General features: G+C 44.8%; 2 protein-coding genes across 5 annotated transcripts in view; one reads left to right on the forward strand and one right to left on the reverse strand.

Annotated features, from left to right (window-relative positions):
* LOC117356895 (vacuolar protein 8-like) overlaps nt 1-19,284 on the reverse strand; it is a 118,432-nt gene extending 99,148 nt beyond the window's left edge. For 2 of the 3 annotated variants that reach the window (XM_033936783.1, XM_033936785.1), the window contains exons 1-2: nt 3,690-3,905; nt 3,346-3,575 (exon numbers count right to left, since the gene is read on the reverse strand). In XM_033936783.1, the coding sequence (XP_033792674.1) occupies nt 3,346-3,571 (226 nt within the window). In that variant the 5' untranslated portion in view covers nt 3,572-3,575; nt 3,690-3,905. Of the gene's footprint in view, nt 1-3,345; nt 3,576-3,689; nt 3,906-18,995 lie in introns of those variants that run through there. The other variant, XM_033936784.1, reaches the window with a different exon arrangement.
* Nucleotides 19,285-19,331: 47 nt separating this feature from the next.
* Nucleotides 19,332-24,643, forward strand: part of VTA1 (vesicle trafficking 1) — a 116,481-nt gene continuing 111,169 nt past the window's right edge. The window contains exons 1-2 of one of the 2 annotated variants that reach the window (XM_033936786.1): nt 19,332-19,474; nt 19,574-19,835. In XM_033936786.1, coding sequence (XP_033792677.1) covers nt 19,724-19,835 — 112 coding nt within the window. In that variant the 5' untranslated portion in view covers nt 19,332-19,474; nt 19,574-19,723. Of the gene's footprint in view, nt 19,836-24,643 lie in introns of both variants that reach the window. The other variant, XM_033936787.1, reaches the window with a different exon arrangement.

The following is a 24,643-nucleotide window of genomic DNA, read 5'->3' on the forward strand; positions in this document are numbered from 1 at the left end:
GAGCTGTAAACTAGCCCGCAACTAGCCTAGCCACAGCTAACTGCCAGCCGGCCGGGACTAAACAAGGTCCACTAGGCTGCAAGCAAAATAGCGCCCCGGCCAAGGCCAACCCATCACCCGTGCAGCAGCAACTGGGACCTGCCGGCTAGTGGTGGCAAAGGCACAGGAAGATCTCACATCTAGGGCCAAAAGCCCCCGGAAGAGTCCGCAACTGAGGCCCAAGCCCCAGGAACCTCGCTTAACTGAGGCCTAAGCCCCAGGAACATTCCACATCTGAGGCCTAAGCCCCAGGAGCATTCTACCTCATCTGAGGCCTAAGCCCCAAGCACATAAGAACTTAAGAATTGCCGCTGCTGGGTTAGACCAGTGGTCCATCGTGCCCAGCAGTCCGCTCATGCGGCAGCCTTTTGGTCAAAGACCAGTGTCCTAACAGAGACTAGCTTTACCTGCGTACATTCTTGTTCAGCATGAACTTGTCTAACTTTATCTTGAATACCTGACCCCAGGAACAACTCTCCACTGAGGCCCAAAGCCCCAGGAGCAACTCTCCACTGAGACCCAAGCCCCAGGAACATATCTCAACTGAAGCCAAGCCCCAGGAACCTTTCTCCTCTGAGGCCTAAGCCCCAAGAACATTTCTCCTTTAAGGCCCTAAGCCGCAGGAATCTTTCTCCTCTGAGGCCTAAGCCCCAGGAATATTTCTCCTCTGTAGCCTAAGCCCCAGGCCACAGGAAATCTCTCAACTGAGGCTTAAGCCACAGGAATATACTTCTCCCCTGAGGCCGAAGCCCCAGGAATATTTCTCAACTGAGGCCTAAGCCCAGTAACAATTCTCCTCTGAGGCCAAAGCCACAGGAAAATTTCACACCTGAGGCCTAAGCCGCCAGAACATTTCTTGCCTGAGACCAAAGCCGCCGGAACATTCCTTACCTCAGGCTCAATCCATCCGGAATCTTTCTCATCTGAGGCCTAAGCCGCAGGAATCTATCTCATCTGAGGCCCAAGCCACAAGAATATTTCTCTTCTGAAGCCACAGGTAGACTTTCCATCTGAGGCCTTAGCAACAGTAAGATTCCTTACATGAGGCCTAAGCCACTGGAACATCTGTTACCTGAGGCCTAAGCCTCACCAGCCAGGGACCCTCGGGAGATAAGAGGAGCTACCTGCACTGAAAACCGTGTAGCCTCCTGCGGTTAACATAACTCTGCTGCGGCTTGTCACACGCTGACCGCACCCGAAACAAGCAGAAACTTGGGCAGCGGAGCATAGAGTTGAGCCTTCCTCCAAAATGCCCCCAGGCCGAATAGGATGGGCCCCTGCCGCACATTAAGGAACAACTTGGGAGAAAAAAAACCCCACTGAGCCCGACCGCCACACCACCTACCTCAGCTGTTTTATGGCGGCAGCTAGGGCTGGGACCGGCCGGCCTGGCAGCGGCGGGGCAGCACCACCAGAGTATCCTATGATGCCGACGTGTCTAACCAAATTCAGCCCTGGGGATAAAGATGTGAATGCTGCAGCACTCCCCTTACAGCTTAAAAGAAAAATGCACACGCATCCTGCACTCGGAAAAAAGCAACTCTCTGCCGGCAAATAAAACCTCCCTCCGGAGCTTGCACCATTAGAACAACACAGTCTGAAGCGCTCCGAAGCTTATTCCCGCGATCTAAAAAAAATACACTCCCACGATGCTGGATGAGCAGTCTACACACTCGCCCAATGTACTTACAATACCGCTACTTCCTTTGAATCCATTTTGGTGTTAGGGCCGGTAGCCGCGGGAACTCAGCATTGACTCCACGCTCCTCAGGGCAGAATCCAGACATCAAACACGGTCTCACTGTTTCCCAATGGTGCAAGGTAACAAACCTTTCCTCTAGTCCACCCCTGGACAGATCCTCAGAGACCAGCTCATCCCCTCAATCACGGGATTGGGATTAGGATGGGGTTTGGAAGACTCACAAATTCCACCGTGAGTGTAGTAGTAAGAGTGGGGTATGGGTCTGAGTCCCCATCTCTATGGTTCACTACACCAGCCTCCAGGCTACTCCAGGAACCTGCTTGCTGCTCTACTAGGAACAGTGGTGTAGAAGGGGTAGGAGGTATCTGGGACGGTGATGCCCCCACTTCCCTTCATTGCGTGTGCGCCTTCCCTCCATCCTCTACCTCTTTTAACTCTTTGCAGGGCGCATGCAGCATGTCCAACCTGCTACCCATGCCAGCCTCGACTCTCCCTCTAGCATCACTTACTGGTTCCGTGACCAGTAAGTGACTTCAGAGGGAGAGCCGAGGCCAGAATGAGCAGTAGGTTGGAGATGCTGCTTGCATTGGTGAGGAGCTGAATAGGTATAAGAGTGGATGGGTTGGGTGGAGAGGAGAGATGCTGGCGCCCCCACCAAGATGGAGCCCAGGGTGGTTTCCCCCTCAGCTCTTTGCTATGCCATTGACTAGGAATGCCCATAACATCTGAAGCTGTCATACAGACCCAGACTGTTATGCACTATTTCATTCACATCTTTGGGGGTGGAAAGGGGTCAGTGACCACTGGAGGAGTGTGTGTGTGTGTGTGTGTGTGTGCAGGGGGGGTCATGGTTACATCCCTTCAGTGGTCATCTGGTCAGTTGGGGAACCATTATGGCACTTATTCATTATTAAAATTCTAAAAAGTTTGATTATGGCAGAAAACCACTCAATCCACACCTCTAACACACCCTGTTGAGATTTAAATGAACTGCGGATGAACAGCATGTTGGATGGGTTTGATGAGAAAAATTCCCATCTGCCCCTTTATGGACATTTTTCTTTTTTTTAAAAATATAATTCTTCATTCATTTTTCACATCAAATACAAAGTGCAAACATATGAACAATCAAGTAATATAATTTTTGAAAATGAGCCCCATAGTGTGCCAAAAGTTAGGTGCCAATTTGGCATGTAACTTCCACACTACGTTGGCTGTTATGCGCCAAGATGGGGATGAAACAGCTTAGGTGCTCTTCTATAACATGGCGATTACCGTAGTGTTCTGGCATGTAACCGCAAGAGGGATGTTCATGTGGGCTGGGGCACACCAGGATGCCATATTTAGTTACACACATTTATACCTGTTACGGATATGGCACAAGTGGGTGTGCCTAAATATTTGCATGTAACTGCCAATTTTTGTCAGTATTCTGTAACAGATTTGGTGCTGAAATTTGTTGCCATAGAATACTAGCTTAGTGCTTAGATTTTTGGCGCCTGGCTTTTAGTACCTTTTATAGAAGTGCACTCTTCTTTTGGATATCCTGAAATCCCAAATGGCTGTGGGACTCCCCGGTTTATCCTTCTACAGCCCTGCCTCACCTGTCTCAATGTACCGCAGAAACTCCTGGGCTGCCTCTTTCTCATGCTGTTCCAGGACAGGCCGGTAAAGCTGTCTGACATCGTACTTCCTTCGCCTGAAGCAACAACATTCGCTCAGCTGAAGCAAGCACTGTTTAATATGCAGCACCAGACCCGAAGAGACTTTTCGAATGAAGTTCACAAAGTCCTGCAGCAGCTGCAGACACCTGTCACACAGCCGATCCATGTTTCTTAGACAGGAGAGAAAGAGAACAATAGGTCTCCTGTAACTGCGTGGTAAAGACAAGAGTGCTGGGTTAGCAAGCATTATGCTAAATAAATACAGTAACTAGAACAGTACTCACAGCAGCGTAGAGCTGATGCAAAATTACTATAGCCAGGAACCTCGTCCTCCACAGATCAGCCTTTGCTTCCAGAATATTAGGGATAAGCCAATTGGTTCAATATTGCTTTGTTAGTAACTGAAGCAATCTCCAGGTCTTGCTGCAGAAATACTGTAAATATTATCCTAGAGCCTGACACCCAAGCCGACAGTCTATCTTTAACTCCCATAGACTTTAACGAAGAGTGAAAACAGAGAGAGGCACTGTCTGGGGCATAAACAAAGAGGAATAGGGTTATGTGATGTGACATCACAAAAGGTACCACCTTTTAACCTTCAGTCACACACACCACCCAATGAGAGACTGGGAGACGAAACCCCCAACAAAACAGGTTTTTCCAGTTTGCACGTGGGACTAAGAGTCGGGATATGCAGCAGGAGCAAGAGTGACATCTGTAGTATGATTATAAAAGAAGCCCGCAACACTAAAAACAGGAGTCAAACAAAAGATGTAGTTATACTCTCTTTGTTGTATGGCCAAATCAGAACAAAAGATGTAGTTATACACTCGTTGTATGGCCAAATCAGAACTGGCAAATTTTAATTTAAAAAACAAAACAAAACAATTCCATAGTGTTTCTGAGTGTTATTAGTGAACACAGCATTGGCCAGTATGTATTTGCTATGGATTGTACTAATTATTAATGTTGCTATCTGGAAAAACTTAACCCTTCCCCCCCCCCTTTTTTTTAAACTGCAGAAGCGGTTTTTAGCGCAGGCCATCACGCTGAATGCACTGCTCCCAACACTCATAGAGTTCCTATGAGTGTCAGGAGTAGCGCAGAGCATTCAGCGTGCTGGTCTGCGCTAAAAACCGCTTCCGTGGTTTTGTAAAAGGGGGGGGTTAATAAACATTGAGGGACACTTTTATTAGCTGCATTAAAAAAGTGTCCTTCACTATTAGCATGTGGATTTCCTATGTACTGAGGCTACTTTTAGCATGTCTATAAAATGGCTGCATTTTTTATTTTTGGAATGAATGGCCACACGCTAATTTCCAAAATAGTGCATGGCCATTAGCAAGTGAGCCCTTACCACCATCTATTTTCTAAGCAATAAGGTCTCCCGCGCTAACCAATTAGCACAGGGCATACCTACTCTCTGCTCCCAAACACGCCCCAATGCTAAAATATAAAATCTATTGTTTAGAACAGTGTCTCGCAAACTTTTCCGGCTGGCGGCACACTAAAACCAGTGTCCCAGCCGGAAGGCACCCGGAAGTCGACGCGATGATGTCATGCGCATGCGTGTCATCATCGCGTTAACATCCGTGCATGCGTGGAGGCCCTTCTGGCCGCGACCCTGCCATTACAGTGATTCGGGAGGTGCGGGAGAAGAGGAGAGACACCTGCTAGTAGGAGAGTCAGCTGCACCAGCTGACTTCTTACAGGAAATCCTGTAGGCAAGCAGCCAGCGTGGACAACTCTCCTCATCGCCAGAAATCTCAGGAGGCACACAGTTTGCGATACACTGGTTTAGCACATGGGACGTGCACACCAATCCCAAAACTAATGCGGGATGCCTGAGCGTGTCCTGAAGTAGTGCCTTTTTAACCTGCAGTGAGCATGTGTTAGTCCTTACCGCAGCTTAGTAAAAGGACTCTAAAGTTTTCCAAAAATAATGTGAAAGCCAGTAGTTAGTCCTAGCAATATATGTCTATAGTTGAAGGAAAAGTAAAATTCCTGCCTTACAAATTATATACATGGGGGAAATTTGCATGTTTTGGGGTTTTTTTGGGCAGCAATTTCCTCATTCTCTTTTTGGTCTTCAAAATCAATTAGCATCATTCCCTTTCAGACTAAGTAAGTTTCCTTTGGCTTTTTTCCTTTTTAAGGGGTTCTTTTACTAATCTGTGGTAACAAATGGTCTTAGTGTGCCCTTACATAGGTGATTCCTATGCACTACAGCCATTTGTAGCATGGCTGTAGAAGCCTCAGTTTTCTACTAATTTTTATTAATTTTGCCTTTAGCGCGGGACCATTTTTTTTTTTTTTAATTACTGTGGGAGCACTTACCACCACTCATTTTGTAGGCAGAAAGGACTTCTAGATTTGTGCTGTAACCAGATAGTGCAAGGTAATATAGATGCAATGCACTAACTGGGTAGTACATAAATAATTACTCTCTGCCTCTGATGCGCCCCCCTCAAATAAATACCAAAAAATAATTCGCACACAGATTCCACAACTAATGTAATGGAAGATTAGGTTTTTACCTTCGGTAATCTTCTTTCTGTTAGTCCCTATAGGATTCCATATGTTAGGTGTTCAATCCCAACCCGCAATCTAGGAGTTGCAGAAATCAAATACTTTTCTGAGCACATGCTCCTCCCCCTTAGACTGAGAGCTAGAGCTATATCCAGTTGAGTCCCAAAGTCAAGCAACATACCTGAACAAACCCAGGATAAGAAGGGTATGAGGGAAGATTCCCAGCAACACAAACAATTTCTGAACTGGTCTGCTCTGCAAAACATGAATCAAGTAATAAACAGGCACAAAAGCAATCCAGCAAAACATTAAGGAACAATGTAGAGCAGTGGTCTCAAACTCGCGATCCGGGAGCCACATGCAGCCCATCAGGTACTATTTTGAGGTCCTCGGTATGTTACCATTGTTCTAGAACATTGCCCGCCTCACTCTGTAACCTCACGCAAGCACTTTCCTGTGTCTGTACACGATTGTGAGGTGGAGTAGAGAGGACAATGTGGGTGTATATGTAATCTCATGAACCTCTTCTGGCGATGACTGCTTGATGTAAGATGGCGGTTGTGTCCGGTGCTGGAGGAGGTGAGGAGCTGAGCGCTGAAGGCGGTTGCGGACGTGACCACCGGACACTTAAGGCACAAGTTTTCCAGGCACAAGTCAGATATTGATTCTCCCCTCTACAAAAAAGCCTAGAGGACTACACCAAAATCTTGTCTCTTGCAGTTGATACTTTAGATTAGAATCTAAATCACAATTTTGCATGAGGTAAAACTCCTTATAGTTTATAAATCTTTCCTTAATTGCTTCTGATAATTTCAGCTATACACAGCTGAAAGCAGTGCAACATGCAGAAAGTGAAAAACTATCTATCTAAACTTCACTTTCTGCATGTTGCACTGCTTTCAGCTGTGTATAGCTGCAGGACCAAGCGGAGACTGATGATGTAGAAGCTAAGTGGTTAACACTGAAATCAACCATACATGAAGCAACTAGCCACTTCATAAAATCAGTAAATAAACGACAAAGAAACAATAAACCCCAATGGTTCACCGCGGAGATCTCGCACCTCATTAAGGAGAAGAAAAAAGCGTTTCTCTCCTACAAGCGCACGGAGAAAAGAGAGGCAAAAGTAGAATATAGGACCAGGTCTACAGCGGTCAAAATGGCAGTTAGGGAGGCAAAACTTCGAGTGGAAGAAATTCTGGCAAAAAACATTAAAAAGGGGGACAAATCCTTCTTCAGGTATATTAGTGACAGAAAAAGGAGCACAGGCGGGATAGTACGCCTTAGAAGACCGGACGGAAGTTACGTGGAAGCAGATTCCGATAAAGCCGAACTACTGAATGAATACTTCTGCTCAGTCTTCACCTGTGAGGCACCGGGACACGGTCCGCAGTTGAAGGCAACACAAAGCACAGAAAACCTGTTTCAGAATTTTGAGTTCACACCAGGTGAAGTTTACAGTGAACTGGCAAGACTCAAGGTGGACAAAGCCATGGGACCAGACAATAGCACCCAAGAGTGCTCAGAGAATTGAGCGATGTCCTGGCGAAACCGTTGGCTGAGCTATTCAATCTCTCCCTAAGTAAGGGGAAAGTTCCCCTGGACTGGAAATTAGCTAATGTCGTTCCTCTGCATAAAAAGGGTTGCAGGGCAGAGGCTGCGAATTATAGACCGGTGAGTCTCACATCAATAGTGTGCAAACTCATGGAAACACTAATTAAAAGCAAATTGGACACGATCTTGAATGAAGGGAATCTTCGGGATCCCAGTCAGCATGGATTCACCAAGGGTAGGTCCTGCCAATCCAATCTCATCAGCTTCTTTGACTGGGTAACAAGAAAGTTGGACTTGGGAGAGTCTTTGGACGTCGTGTACCTGGACTTCAGTAAAGCTTTTGACAGTGTCCCACACCGCAGGCTGCTAAGCAAGATGGAATCGATGGGGTTAGGAGAGACACTAACTGCATGGGTCAATGATTGGCTGAGTGGCAGACTTCAGAGGGTGGTGGTTAATGGTACCCTCTCTAAAACATCGGAGGTGACCAGTGGTGTGCCGCAGGGCTCGGTCCTGGGTCCACTCCTTTTCAACATATTCATAGGGGATCTGACTCAAGGGCTTCAAGGTAAAATAACACTATTCGCCGATGACGCCAAACTATGTAATATAGTAAATGAATGCAGTTTACAGAATTATATGGCGCAGGACCTGCTTACATTGGAAAGTTGGTCCTCAACCTAGCAGTAAGGCTTCATTGCTAAGAAATGTAAGGTCATGCACCTAGGAAGCGGAAATCCATGCAGGACGTACTTCTTGAACGGAGAAACTTTAACTAGGACTTCAGCAGAACGAGATTTAGGAGTAATCATCAGTGCAGACATGAAAACTGCCAATCAAGTGGAGAAGGCTTCATCTAAGGCAAGGCAGATATTGGGTTGTATCAATAGAAGTTTCGTCAGCCGAAATCCTGAAGTCATAATGCCGTTGTACAGGGCCATGGTGAGACCTCATCTGGAGTACTGTGTGCAATTCTGGAGGCCACATTACAGTAAAGATGTGTGCAGAATTGAATCGGTTCAACGGATGGCCACCAGGATGATCTCGGGGCTCAAGGGTCTCTCGTACGAAGAGAGACTGAACAAATTGCAGCTCTACACTCTTGAGGAACGTAGGGAGAGGGGAGACATGATCGAAACATTTAAGTACCTCACGGGACGTGTCGAAGTGGAAGATGATATTTTCTTTCTCAAGGGACCCTCGGCCACAAGAGGGCACCCGCTCAAACTCAGGGGCGGAAAATTTCATGGCGACACCAGAAAGTATTTCTTCACAGAGAGAGTGGTTGATCATTGGAACAAGCTTCCAGTGCAGGTGATCGAGGCAGACAGCGTGCCAGACTTTAAGAATAAATGGGATACCCATGTGGGATCCCTATGAGGGTCAAGATAAGGAAATTGGGTCATTAGGGCATAGACAGGGGGTGGGTAAGCAGAGTGGGCAGACTTGATGGGCTGTAGCCCTTTTCTGCCATCATCTTCTATGTTTCTATATGTTTATTATCAGAAGCAATTAAGGAAAGATTTATAAACTATAAAGAGTTTTACCTGTGTATAGCTGAAATTATCAATCGCAATTAAGGAAAGATTTATAAACCATAACGAGTTTTACCTCATGAAAGTTGTCATAAGAACATAAGAATAGCCTTACTGGGTCAGACCAATGGTCCATCAAGCCCAGTAGCCCGTTCTCACAATGGCCAATCCAGGTCACCAGTACCTGGCCAAAACCCAAGGTGCAGCAACATTCCATGCTACCAATACAGGGCAAGCAGTGGCTTCCCCCATGTCTTTCTCAGTGACCGACTATGGACTTTTCCTCCAGGAACCTGTCCAAACGCTTCCCAACAACCAGCCACGTTATCTGCTCTTACCACATCCTCTGGCAACGCGTTCTAGAGCCCAACCACTCTCTGAGTGAAAAAAATTTCCTCCTATTGGTTTTAAGAGCACTTCCCTGTAACTTCCCATCAAGTGTCCCCTAGTTTTTGTAATTTTTGATGGAATGAAAAATGAATCCACTTGTACCCGTTCTATTCCACTTAGGATTTTGTAGACTTCAATCATATCTCCCCTCAGCCGTCTCTTTTCCAAACTGAAGAGCCCTAACCTTTTTAGTCTTTCCTCATACGAGAGGAGTTCCATCCCCTTTACCATCTTGGTTGCTCTTCTTTGAACCTTTTCTAGCGCCACTATATCTTTCTTGAGATAAGACCCAAATCAAACACAATACTCCATACGAAGTCGTTCCATGGAGCAATACAGGGCATTATAACATTCTTAGTCTTATTAACCATCCCTTTTTTAACATTCCCAGGATCCTGTTTGTTTTTTCGGGCTGCCGCCACACATTGGGCGGAAGGTTTCATCGTATTGTCTACAATGATATCCAGATCTTTTCTGCGGCCCTTCACGTACCTACAAATCCAAAATGTGGCCCTGCAAAGGGTTTGAGTTTGAGATCGCTGATGTAGAACTAACCTGCCGAATGCAACGAGCACCCACATGACACAGCCTTCATTATAGCATACTCATAGAAGTGGAAAACTGCTCATAGGAGCTGTCAATTGGCTGGAAAGATTTCAAGCCTGCAAGGAGAATAATCGAGGCAGAAAGAAGCAGGCAATTCTAAACTACTGAGCATTCACAGAGAGGGTGGGTCATATGAAATCCTACAGGGACTAATAGAAAGAAATTATTGAAGGTAAAATCCTAATCTTCCATTCTGTTACGTCCCTTCCGGATGCCATTTGCTAGGTGATGTACCAAAGCAATGGTAGTAGCTAGGGAGGGACAGAAGAGCCTGACCTCAACACAGAGGTCCCAAAAACGACATCCGAATGAGCCAATACATCAACTTGGTAAAACTAGGAAGATATGAAGAAAGGACCAAGTAGCCACCCTGCAAATTTCATCTGGATGAAATGCACAAGACTCTTCCACGATGTAACAACACTTCTAGTCAAATGGGTCATAAGATAAACCAGTGGCTGCTTGCCGCAAGCTATGTAAGACTCAAAAAATGGACAGTCAAACCTATTGAGCTATCAAGGAATTGAACGCTGGCCAAACACGGCGAGGTGCAGCAGTCAGGATAAGTAGGTGATCAGAGTGCAGGAAATCATTAGTCCTCTCCAAATAGTAGAGCAAGACTCTCCTGACATCCCACTTATGCAAGATTTGATCCTGTCGCTCTGAACGTGAGGAAGGAAATGCAGGCAAGCAAACCTCATAGGTGATCTGGAAGGCAAAAACCACCTTTGGTAGAAAGGAAGGTATAGTATGGAGAACAACTCCTGCGTCCAGCATACGGAGAAAGGGTTCACTGCAGGAAAGAGCCTGAAGCACCAAAATACTCCATGCCAAGACAAGGCATGGAGCCTAACAACCTACACCCTAGGGTGCTCAGGGAGTTGGGTGATGTCTTGGCGGAACCGCTATCCGCGCTCTTCAATCTCTCCCTTAGTACAGGTAACGTCCCGATGGACTGGAAGACGGCTAACTTCATTCCACTCCACAAGAAAGGCTCCAGGATGGAGATGACAAATTACAGACCAGTGAGTCTCACATCAATAGTGAGCAAACTAATGGAAACCCTAATCAAATGCCAATTGGATAGGATCATGGACGAGGAGAATCTACAGGATCCCCGCCAACATGGATTTACTAAGGGGAGATCCTGCCAATCCAACCTGATCAGCTTCTTTGACTGGGTGACGAGGAAGCTGGATGTTGGTGAGTCCCTGGACATCGTCTACCTGGATTTCAGCAAAGCATTTGATAGCGTACCACACCGCAGGTTGCTAAGCAAGATGAGTTCTTTAGGTTTGGGCGACACATTGACCAAATGGGTTGGGAACTGGCTTGGAGGTAGGCTTCAGAGGGTAGTGGTGAATGGCACCCCCTCCGAAATGTCAGAGGTGATAAGTGGAGTGCCACAGGGCTCCGTCCTGGGCCCGATCTTGTTCAACATCTATATAAGAGACTTGACAGAAGGGCTTCGAGGTAGAATAACATTATTCGCCGATGATGCCAAACTAAGCAATGTAGTGAGCAAAAGCACAACAGACAAAAATTCAATGGCAGACGATATGATGCATGACGTACTTCTACTGGAGCGCTGGTCTAGGTCCTGGCAACTCAGTTTCAATGCCAAAAAATGCAAAGTCATGCACCTGGGAAGCCAAAATCCATGCAAGATTTACACCTTAAATTGTGAGATCCCGACAAGAACTGAAGCAGAAAGAGACTTAGGGGTGATTGTCAGGGAAGACATGAAGTCTGCAAATCAAGTGGAGCAAGCTTCATCCAAAGCAAGGCAAATCATAGGTTGCATACGCAGGAGTTTCGTCAGCCGTAAACCTGAAGTCATTATGTCACTGTATAGATCTATGGTGAAACCGCACCTGGAGTACTGTGTGCAATTCTGGAGGCTGCATTACCGCAAGGATGTGCTGAGACTGGAATCGGTCCAGAGAATGGCCACCAGGATGGTCTTGGGACTCAAGGAGCTCCCATACGAGGAGCGGTTAGGGAAGTTGCAGCTCTACTCACTCGAGGAATGTAGAGAGAGGGGAGATATGATCGAGACATTCAAGTATCTCACGGGCCGCATCGAGGTGGAAGAAGATATTTTCTTTTTCAAGGGTCCCGCGGCAACAAGGGGGCATCAGTGGAAAATCAGGGGCGGGAAACTGCACAGTGACACTAGGAAGTTCTTCTTCACTGAAAGGGTGGTTGATCGCTGGAATAGTCTTCCACTTCAGGTTATTGAGGCCAGCAGCGTGCCAGATTTTAAGGCCAGATGGGACAGACATGTGGGATCTCTCCGCAAAGATAGATAGGGAGGGTCATTGGAGTGGGCAGACTTTTTATGGGCCGTGGCCCTTATCTGCCTTCTATTTCTATGTTTCTATGTTTCTAATGGTGACCAGGACAGTCTTGATCGTCAGATCCAGAAGACTAGCTGCCAACAGTGGCTCAAAAGAGGCTTCCCCCAAAGCCCTGAAGAACGATGTGAAGATTCCACAAAGGGAAAGGATGACGCAAGGGGGCCACAAATGTAGCACCTGTTCATAAATCTGGTCACAGTTGGATGAGCAGTAAGCGAATTAGTGCCTCTGTGTCCTCAGAAGCACAAAATGCCTGCACCCTGAACTTCAAGGGAGGCTACTGATAAAACCCTCTCTGCACCTGCCAGAAGAAAAACCTGGACCAATTAAATGGGAGCCCTTTCAGGGTCCACCTGGTCCTTAGCACACCACTGTGAAAAGCATAAGAAGCCATAGTAGAGGGTGTCTTAAATCGCAAGTGTCGAGAAGACTACATCTGAAGAACCACACTATATCAAGGTTGAGCGCTCTAGAGCCTTACTGAAAGAGCAAAGTGCTGTGGATGCTCCATGGAACCGGACCCTGACTGAGAAGGTAGCAATGAAGAGGGAGTTGGAGCCTCCTGTCCCACTGAAGATGGATGAAATCCACATTCCATGGACAATAAGGCCCTAGAATCATGAGGTCGGGAGGCGTTGCCATCCAGCAGAGATCCGACTACCAAGAGGCCAGAGGGAACATATAAAGAAGCTCATGAGCCGTCCATGGCTGAAACAAGGTGTTCAGCCCTAAGTCTCCACACGCTGTTCTGTGACTGAAGAAGCGCCTGACCTTTGTGTCCTCTGCTGAAGCCATCAAATCCAGCTGGGGCTCCCTCAATGCTGCACAAGCAGACCGAAAGCCATCCATGAAAGGGATCATGCTCCCATGTCTAGCATTGGTCGACTAAGGAAGACTGTTAGCACTTTGTCGACTCCAGCCACATGGGCCACCGATAGTGAGAGAAGTTATTCCTTCCTGTGAAACAGCATGGGAGCTTGCTGGGCCAAGGGAGTGCTTCTTGTGCCCCCTTTACCAGTTACATATGCTATGGCGTTGTTAGAAAGTAATCACACTGCTATTCCTTCCAGAGTGGGGTAGAGAGCGAGTAACTGCAGCTGAATCACCTAGAACTTCAGATGAGTGATCGACTAACGCTTCGTACAAGGAGTCTACTGTCCCTGAATGGAGTGGTCCCCACAATGAGTACCCCAACCCGACAGGCTGACATCCATCATAATAGATGTTCACTCAGATCTAAAGAAGCCTGTCCTGCTGGAGATCCACCCCTTGAAGTCACCAGCCCAAACTGTTGCGAGCCGATACCGTCCAGGGGAGCAGAAGCTGAAGGGGATGATGCAGTAGAGATCACCATGAGAGGAGGGACTCCTGTAAAGGATGCATGTACACTGTGGCCCAGGGGACCACCTCCAAGGAGGCTGTCAGGGACCCCTTCGCCTGCAGACATGGCCAGGCCATGGGAGCTGAACAGTCCAGATCTCTGATCTGGAGTTGTAGTTTGTGTCTGCATGCCTTGGGAAGAAACACATGACCCTGCCGGGTATCGAAGAGAAGGTCCAGAGAATCCAAGAACTGGAATGGCGCCAACTGGCTTTCCCAGAAGTTGACAGTCCAACCTAAAGTCTATAGCAGAGACATTACTGTCTCCACGCACTTTTGCACTCCTGTCGAAACGGAGTTCGGATCAACCAATTATCCAAGGAGGAAACAGGACACTCCACTTGTGGAGAAAAGCTGACACATTACCATCACTTTGGTGAAAGCGTGGGGCACCCTTGCGAGGCCAAAAGACAGAGTTGCGAACTGGAAATGCTGTTGCCGAACATGAAAATGCAGAAATCTGTGATGCTCTGGAAATATTGGAATATGGCGAAAAGCTCCACAAGATTCAAGGACGCTAGAACTCCCCAGGAGACAGCAGCAATGACTGTGCCAAATGACTGTGCCCATAGCTTCCATTTGGAAATAAGGAATGCGCAGGAAGTGAGTGACTGGCATGAGATCCAGAATGGACCTCCAGTCCTCCAATCGAACTTTGGCATGATGAATTATAAAGAGAATCTGTCGAAGCCTGAGCCATGGTCTGCAATGGGTGCTAGTGCTCAGATGTCAAAGAGAAACTGCAAAGTAGTATGGACTTTTGACTCCTTTTCCGACCGACCTTCCAGCAAGTCCAGAAACAAATCTGGAGGCAGGCAAAAGAAACTTTCTTGTGCCCCTCCTGAACGATGCTCCGCATCCATTTATCTTCCAAAAATAAAAATAGTGATTTGGGGTCTGGGGAAGTGGGGAACCTAAACCTTACCCTCACAAACTGAATAATTATTTTTTTAAAATTTAACAAGCCATCCCTGAAGTTCCCATAGGAAATAATTGAGGTTTTATTGAAGGAATCCTGCCGACACCCAGAGCTACCATTTGCACTTTGGCTTTGGTGCGCTGCGGTATTTCACTCAATGTTGCCGGAAGTATTGGCCTCAGAGGAGTCTTGCATTGTTTGGGGCTCAGCTTGGTGTCTAGATCCGCCGGAACGTTGGCTCCTCTCGCCACTCCCGAGTCATCTGAATTAATCGTCTCAGCTGTAGACATGAAGAATTCTCTCACCAAACGTTGGGCAAAGGCCGGGCCAGCACTTTTCCCAGGCAGGTGCATTGGTACTTTTACCGAACCCTTCCTTTTCTTGCCCATCTTCACCAGAGCACACAACACGTTTGACCTCCTAGCAGCCCAGCATTCTTTATTTTATCTGCCTCTATAAGGGTGAGATTCAGTACATGACACCCAAAAGTTAGGTGCCATTGTGATTTGCACTAACACTACCTCCCTTCTTTTTATCAAACTACACTAGAAGTTTTTAGCGCAGGATGGTGAGGTAAGTGCTCCAACACTCATAGGAATTCTATGAGCATTGGAGCATTTACTGCACCGACTCATGATAAAAAGCTCTAATGCATAGTATTCTATACATGTCGTTCTGTGCAGAGAACCCTTTATAGAATACTAGCTAGGTCTATATGTCACGCTTAAGTTATACCTCCTAAAAGTTGGTGTAAATACTGGTGCCCAACTAATGGCAGTTAGGCCCATAAGTGATATTTTTCTGTAACATAGCACCTAAATCTTGGGAATGCTCCAGAGCACACCCATGCCCGTTCTTTGGATATGTCCCCTTTGGAGATTAACAAGTCTTCCTCCCTCCTTTTTTAATATATGGAATATATCTAGTCTGGGCTTCTAGGATGCTCTTTTTGAATAACATCTATGTCTGATATAAATGTTTAAATAAAAAAATATCACAAATGCTGCTAAAGGTACTTGAAAGACTTGAGCAAGAGCAGCAATAGTCTATAGATCAGAACAGAGAGCCAACCGTAACACACTTAACTATATCGTGAAACCACAAACCAAAAAATAATGGTGAATAAGACGTGCCCTCAGTGTGAGGGAGTAAGCAATAAGGAATGCCACAATGAGATCACTCCAGTGCTCGACAGCATAAGTTGAATGAGGACCAAATACCACTCAGTTCCAGCTGCACACCATCATAGGGCACGTCAGTGTGCATAAATCAAATTGTGATAATAAACGTTTTCTTAAGTTCAATATGTTTATTGTTGTTTTATAAATAATTTTGTTTGAAAAACTTAGTGAGATTATTAGAACAGTGTGACTATAATAACTGAGCCTCTCTAGCTGATGAAAAATAGCATTAACAAATAATCTCACTAAGTTTTTCAAACAAAACTATTTAAAAACATTTATTGTGGCACTCCTTATTGCTTACTCCCTCACACTGAGGGCACATCTTATTCACCATTATTTTTGGTTTGTGGTTTCACCATATAGTTAAGAGTGCTACAGTTGGCTCTCTGTTCTGACCTATAGTAGTGCACTCCTTTTCCCATTTACACATGGAATTTCTACCCATAGGGATTCCAAGGTGTGTTTTGTTTCCTGTAGAATTTTTAATCTATTCAATTCAAGGCCCTCCTAACATATAATGCTACTACTCTACTAATTCAATCCACACTATCACTATGATATAATTTGTACCTTGTTATGACAGTGTCCCATTGGTTATCTTCATTCTACCAGGTCTCAGAGATGCCCATTATATCTATCTTTTAATAGGGTTACAAGATGTCCGGATTTCCCCAGACATGTCCTCTTTTTGAGGACTGTGTTGGGAGTCCGGGCGGCTTTTTAATTTTACAACTTTTGTCTGGGGAAACAGGACATCTAGCAAACTCTTTGGCCGTCGACAGTGTGATTGAAGCAAACTCACTTCCTTCGGTGACCCAGAAGCTTTCTCTCTGTTACTACTTCTTGTTCCCGCATACGTGGGAAGCGGTAGCAGAGAGAAAGCTTCCAGGTTGCTGAAGGCAGCGGGCTTGCTTCAATCACGCTGTTGACGGCCAAAGAGTTACAGCAGCAGCGGGTGAGCAAGGGTGGGGGGATAGCATGGGGAAGGTGAGAGATGCTGGACCAAGGGGATAGGGAGGAAGGGGAAGGAAAGATGCCAGACCTCCAGGGGAAGAAAGGGAAGGTGCAGATAGAGATGCCAGACCACGTGAGGGGGGAAGGAGAGAGATATCAGACCACTGATGGGGAAGGGGGGAGGGGACGATGCTAGACCAGGGAAAGGAAGGTGAATGGAGAGATTCCAGACTAAGGCAGGGAGAAGGGAAGGAAAAGACAGAGATACCAGACCACAAAGGGGGGGGGGGGTGTATGAGGGAAAGGAAGGATGGGAGAGAGATGCCAGACTGTGGGAAGGAGAGGATAAAGATCCCAGACCATAGGAGGAGGAAAGGAGGAAGACAGAAGTCAGACAACAGGAGAGGGAAAGAGAGGGAGGACATGGTGCACAGGGATGGAAGGGGTGGTGAAGGGAAGAGAGATGGAAGAAATGCTGTTTATGGATATATGGGAATAGGGAAGAAGAACGAGGGAGGAAATGGCATACATGGATGGTGGGAAAGAGCAGAGAGAGGAAGGAGAAAGTGCACCTTAATAGATGGGAAGGGAAGATCTGTAGATAAATCTGAGGAAGAAGCAGAAAAACGGAAGAAAGATGAATATAAGGCAGAAAGAGAAGGAAAGAAAAAGAGCAAATGGAAAAGACGACCCTGGAAACAGAGTTAAGAGCACAGACAAAAGGAAGTGCAATCAGAGATTGGGAAAAGATGAGTAGAAAAATAAAATCAACAGCAACAAAGGTAGGAAAAGTGATTTTATTTTCAATTTAGTGACACTCCTCCCGAAATGCCCTGTTTAGCTTTGGTCGTTCAGCGGCACTATTTAGGCCTAGGTCATTTAGAAATATGTCCAAAACCCATTTTTAGTATTGGCACTTGGATGTATTTGGGAAATGTTCATCCAAGTGCCGACTTAGGCCGAATTTTGGACGTTTTTCTCTTTCGATTATGAGCCCCATAGGGTTTATCTGTGTTCTGCACCAATGGCAGGTGTTCTGCTAGGAATGAATGTTGTGAAGCATTATTGGTGTCATGGCTCCAAGTAGGAAGATATTTGTTGGCAGTCTGTATGGGTTTGGGAAGGCACTGAACACGGGGCTGTGTCTGGAGGGACTCTGTGCATGCGTGGATGTTGACGTAATGACATCACGTGCATGAATGTGATGTTATTGTGTTTATGTCCACACATACGCAGAGGCCCTCTAGATGCATTCTGGAGCTCAGGGAAGGAGACATGAGGTCCATATGGAGATGAGGCTGGGGGTGGAACAGGGCAGCAAGGGCCACATGCCCTCTTTTTTTAAAAGATGATATCTGGTAACCCTATCTTTTAATTTAGTGTAATATATTCTAACTCTCCCATCTTGTTTCTTAGGCTTCTAGCATGTGCATACAGACATTTTAAACAATGTTAAACACTAATGTAATGCAATGTTTGTCATTCCTATTTACAACTTGTTTGGCAGTTAATTTTTTATAATCAGTTGCTCTGTATTTAAGGACACCTGGTCTACTGACTCAAAAGTGAAGGGAAGAAATATGTGGAAACTGATAAAGGCTGAATTGCTTAACAAATATTTATGTTCTGTGTTTACAGCTGAAGCGCCGGGAACAGGACCACAGAAGACAAACACAAATAGGGTTGGAGGTGTGGTAGACCATGATTGATGTTCAGCAAATTGTGTTCGTAAGGAGCTAGCTAAACTAAACACGGACAAAGAGATGGGGCCGGATGGTATCCATTCAAGGGTACTGCACAAACTTAGGGAAGTTCTGGTGGCTCCACTGGCTTATCTTTTCAATGCTTCTCTAGAGTTGGGCGTGGTACCAAAGGGCGGATTTGGTCCCTCTCCACAAAAGTGGAAGGAGTAGGGAACTACAGGCAGATAAATCTGACTTCTGTGGTTAGTAAGTTAAGGGAAACACTTTTAAAACAGAATAGTGAAGTTTCTGGAATGCAGTGGATTACAAGAACAGAGGCAACATGGATTCACTAGAGGCAGGTCTTGGCAGACAAATTTGATAAATTTCTTTGACTGGGTGACCAGAGAATTGGATAGAGCCCTTGTAAACATTTCAGTTCAGACAAATAATGAATACAGTGAAGCCCTCCCCTCAGTTATGGCGTTTAAGCTCACCTAACACCATCCTCCTGTAGGGTGCGGTAAGGAGCTTTTGCAAATCAGTGTGCTTCACAATCGTGCATACCGAAAGAGAAATAGGTCCAATGTACCGAGACCTCCCACAAATCTGTTGTTCCATATCCCAGTAGCAACAGAAGGAAATCATGACTACCGTTTGCATTTATTTTCTTTCAGTATTTACAAAAAAACTCAGCCAACATACAAAACTTTTTGTATTAAAATCTCATTAGCATAAAAAAATCTAAGCAGAAACCTTCTTTTTTTTCTTTTGCATTTTTTCGTATTGCTGACTCACAGCACAACTTATTTGTGTAGAAAGCAATAGGTGGGCATGCTAAATCGAGGCTTGGAACACAGGTGAAGATGCTAAAGCGAGGCTTGAGAGAATAGAGAGAGACTATGAATATGGCTCGAACAGTAACACTGATTCTTGGAAACACACTGAAAAGAAGCTATTGGATCACCAGAATGAGGTTTGAAACGCTTAGAGACAAACAGAACTGAAGTTTGGAACGTTAACTGAGACGTTGGTAGTACTGATAGTCACACTCGCTCTAATTATTGGTAACTAGGGACCAGAGACGGAAGTGAGCTCAGGACCCGGAAGAAGCATTCGGCAGCGGGGCACTGGGTGTAAGTGAGGAGATTTATCAGCCGCCCCTCGACAGCGCCGGAGAAGGAGAGTGTTTTACGGAGGCAGGTAGCAGGAACGAAAAAGAAAGATGGCAGCGGCGGCGGTTTTACCCACTTTGCCCCCACAGTTCAAGAGTGTGCAGCATCATCTGCGGACGGCGCAAGAACATGACAAGCGTGACCCGGTGGTGGCTTATTATTGTGAGTAGTGGGGAGGTGCTACACTTCATTCCTTCACCACCCCGCCCCCTTCTCTTAGCGCTTTCTTTCGTTATCGTAATGATCGGCGCATTGAGGGAGGGCATTTGCTTATGTTATTATTTATCTTAGACTAGGGTTATGGGTCTTGAGACATGATGACACCTTATTAGAATACGTTGAGTAAAATGGTGTGGGAACTGTTAGTCCACTTTTAAAGGAAACATATAGAAATAGAACGTTTAAATGAAATAAAGTGATGCCTTTTATTTATTAGCTTTCAAAGCTGTTCCATTTATGTTTTGATGTATTTGTGGTATTGTGGTATATAAAAAATAATGTTATGATTATTATTATTTCTGTACAGTATATTGAAACGCATTGACACTAAACATGCATGATGAACTCAGTGGGAGCCGTGAGGTCTATTCCTGGACCATATACTGTAGAGCTTGCTGTATACATGACTTTGAGATTTTCATGTTGTAGACCAGGGGTGCCCACACTTTTTTGACTCGCGAGCTACTTTAAAATGACCAAGTCAAAATGATCTACCAACAATAATATTAAAAAAAAAACCCCACAACGCACACTGTACGCATAGATCTGTTAATTATCATTCCTATTCCGGGGTTTTTTCAAAGAGGTCAAAGCAGATGACTCTATGCACTGTCACCTCAGTAACAACCATACAAAAATAGACAAATACCCACCCCCTCCCTTTTTTACTAAACCACAATAGCAGTTTTTAGCGCAGGGAGCTGCGCTGAATGCCCAGCGCTGCTCTCAACGCTCATAGACTCCCTGCGCTAAAAACCACTATTGCGGTTTAGTAAAAGGGGACCATTTTGTAAAATATAGACAGCAGATATAAATTAAGACACATTTTGATCACTAAATTTAAAATAAAATCATTTTTCCTACCTTTTCTGGTGATTTCATGAGTCTCTGGTTGCACTTTCTTCTTCTGACTGTGCATCCAATCTTTCTTTCAGCCTGTATGCTTCCTCTCCTCCACACCTCATTCCCTCCCCCAACTTTTTCTTCCTCTCTCCCTGACCTTTCTTTCTTTCTCTCTTCATGCCCCCTTTCTTTTTTTCTGTTTCTCTTCTTTCCTTCTGTCTCCCTGCCTGCCCCCTTTCTTTCTTTCTCCCTGCCCTTCCCCAAGCCACTGCCGCTGCCATCGGGGGACAGGAGCCAAAATGACACCAATGGATAACAGGCCCCGATACCGACGACGCCCCATGCTCTCCCTGCTTTGGGCCGATCAGCATTCCGCTCCCCGATGTCAATTCTGCCGTCGGAGAGGAAGTTCCGCCCAGCCAGGCAGCGATTGGCTGGCCCGAACTTTCTCTCTGACTGCAGAATTGACGTCGGGGAGAGGAAGACTGATCGGCCCGATAGATCACCAAGGCAAAGTGAGTGCTGGGTGATCGACTCACTTTGCCTTGGCGAGCTACCGGTCGATCGCGATCGACTTATTGGGCACCCCTGTTGTAGACACATTTGAAGATGGGTTAATTAGTGTTGTTTTGTATAGTAAGGTCCCTTTTTTTCCAGCTCTTTATATGAAAGTATGTAAAAAATTTTCCCCTAAATATGATAAATGTTATAAGATATGAAAACTAGACTATTTTTTGTAGCTTTATAGTTGAAGAAGAAAAATTCCAAATTAAACTCTAAAACCTTAAGCTGTTAAGGCGACATTCATATTTAATGATCTAGAGATGGGAATAACTAGTGAAATAATTAAATTTGTTGATAACACAAAGTTGTTCAAAGTTGTAAAATCACAAGAGGATTGTGAAAAAAATGCAAGAGGACCTTGTGAGACTAGGAGACTGGGCAACAAAATGGCAGATTACATTTAGGGCTCCTTTTAGCAAGCCGCGCTAGCGGTTTAACGCGTGTAATAGCGTGTGTTAAACCACTGGCCGCGCTAGCTGCTAACGCCTGCCTTGAGCAGGTGGTAGTTTTTTGGCCAGCTCGGGGGTTAGCGTGTGATTAAAAGTCACGCGCGTTAACCTCGCTAGTGCGGCTTGATAAAAGGAGCCCTTAATGTGAACAAGTGCAAAGTGATGAATGTGGGAAAGAGGAATCCAAACTATAGCTATGTGATGCAGGGGTTCACGTTAGGAGTCGCTGCCCAGTAAAAGGATACATTGAAGCCCTCAGTTCAATGTAAAGCGGCAGCTAAGAAAGCAAATACATACAAGTAATTCACAAGGTTAGTGCGGATGGACAAACTGAATGGGCCATTTGGCCTTTCTCAGCCATGATGTTTCTATATTTCTATTCCACTCAGTACTTTTATCATATATCCCCTGAGCTTTCTCTTCTCCAGGCTTAAGAGCCCTACCTGCTTTAGCCTTTTCTTTTCTAGTTCCGCTATATCTTTTTTTGAGATACAGCAGCCAGAATTGTACACAGTATTCGAGGTGTGGCTGTACCATACAGTGATACCAAAAGCATTATAACATTTTCATCTTTTGTTTTCCATCCCTTTCCTGATAATTCCTAACATTCTTTACTCTTTCTAAAAATACTAGGACTAGGGAGCATGCAATGAAGCTACTAAGTAGTAGATTTAAAACAAACTGGAGAAAATATTTCTTCACACAATGGGGTCCTTTTACAAAGGCGCGGTAGCGGTTTAACGTGCGTTAAACCACCTGCCGTGCTAGTACCTAACGCCTGCATTGACGAGGCATTAGGATTTTAGCCTGCCGCGGGGGTTAGCGTGTGATGAAATATCCGACGCGCTAACCTCCGTAGCGCACCTTGATAAAAGGAGCCCAATGTGTAACTAAACTCTGGAATTCATTTCTGGAGAATCTTTTGAATCAGTTAACTTGGTAGGGTTTAAAAAAGGTTTTGATAATTTCCTAAAAGAGAAGTTCATAGGCCATTATTGAGATGGGTTGGGGAAATCCACTGCTTATTCCTAGGATAAGCAGCATAAAATCTGTTTTATTACTTAGGATCTAGCTAGGTACTTGTGACCTAGGTTGGCCGCAGTTGGAAATAGGATACTGGACTGTTTCAGTATGGCAATTCTTATTTTTTTGTCTGGTATGAAGGATGCTGATCTAACACCTTCCTGATGTCTTGATAATAAATTCTAAAATTTTATGCCACTGAATTAGTACTGAACAATATCCCTCCAGATGAAAAGTATTAATTTAAAAGCTGAAATCTTATCATACTTTCTATAGAGCTTGATGTATACTGCTTATCATATAGCGGCTACATATGTAAGAAATTATTGTATGGACCTTCAGAGTTCAGCTGTGCAATACATCCTACCAGCTGCTAGTCTTCATCAGTCCAAATTTTATTGAAAATTTTTCTTTAATATCTTAATAATTTTAACTTTTTCATAGTTTTTTGTTATTCTGTGAAACTTTTCTTCTGTGCAACTTTTCTCATAAAATTAAGTATAAACCACTTAACTCAATAGTGGGTTCTCAAACTTCATCTAAACCACCTCTCCCAAAATACATGTTTCAAAAGAAATTTTCTTCAGGGTCGAGGGGGAGCAATTGAGGGAGCTTGTTTGACATCGGATACAAGCTCCCTCAATTGCTCCCTTCGACCTGATAAAAGTTTCTTTTGAAACATGCATGTAGGGAGAGGTGGTTTGGATGAAGTTTGAGAACCCATTATTGAGTTAAGTGGTTTATACTTAATTTTATGAGAAAAGTTGCACATAAAAAAGGTTTCACAGAAAACCAAAAATGAAGAAGTTTAAATTATTAAGATATTAAAGAAAACGTTTTCAATAAAATTTGGACTGACGAAGACTCTAGCAGCTGGTTTGATAATAAATTGACATCTGTAGCTGAAATGACATCAGTAAGAGTCTTGTGATAGTAAAATATGGGTGGATTACATGTTAACGTTTATGAGGAACTATTACTTTTTCAGGATGTATCATACTGCATGCCCTGACTAAATTAGATTATAAGCTCTTCTGAACAGGGACTGTCTATTGTGTGTTAGAATGTACAGTGCTGCGTATGCCTTTCAGTGTTATAGAAATAATAAATAGTAGTAATAGTAGCCATGTATTATATAAACAAACATGGGGGGTACAGGATCTTGCCCACTCTGCCGAGAAGCTATACAGATCTGGAATTGGGCACTTCCATGCAACATCTTTCTCAAGGCTGTGTATCTAGCAGGCAAACAAAACACCTTGACAGACAAACTGAGCAGATTCCAGTGGTCACTCAGCTCAACAGTATTACATCAGATCTTCACAATGCTTTTCTCCTGGATTGAAACCAAACCAAAAGGAAAAACTGCAGAGATGATGTACAGGATTCAGTAACTTTATTGAAGACAAAAGACTATTGTTTTCCACAATGTGGTTCTTGATGATAAAAACCAGGTCCCGACATGGTCCATTTTTCAATGAAACTTCTTCCTCAGGGGTCCAAGAAATAAACCTCAATTATGGAAAACCATTAGAGATACAGCTGAAATGATACAGCGTGGTTGTTGGACTGGAAAAAGTACTGTAGCAGTCGGCTAAAGGTGGTTCTACAAAATTTTATTCTTTGTTTAGAGGCCAACTTTCCTCCATCCCTTCCATATTAGCTAGGGAGTCCCATATGTGAGAATATACTGCCTGCTTGTCCTAGGATAAAGCAGTTACTTACCTGTAACAGGTGTTATCCAGGGACAGCAGGCAGATATTCTCATAACACTCCCTCCTCCCCTAGTTGGCTTCTTAGCTTTATTACTGAACTGATAGTCCTGCGATCCGACGACAGGCAGGAAGACACTGGTGCATGTACGGTACGGGC

Source organism: Geotrypetes seraphini, chromosome 3 (genome assembly GCF_902459505.1).
Source record: "Geotrypetes seraphini chromosome 3, aGeoSer1.1, whole genome shotgun sequence".
NCBI lineage: Eukaryota > Metazoa > Chordata > Amphibia > Gymnophiona > Dermophiidae > Geotrypetes > Geotrypetes seraphini.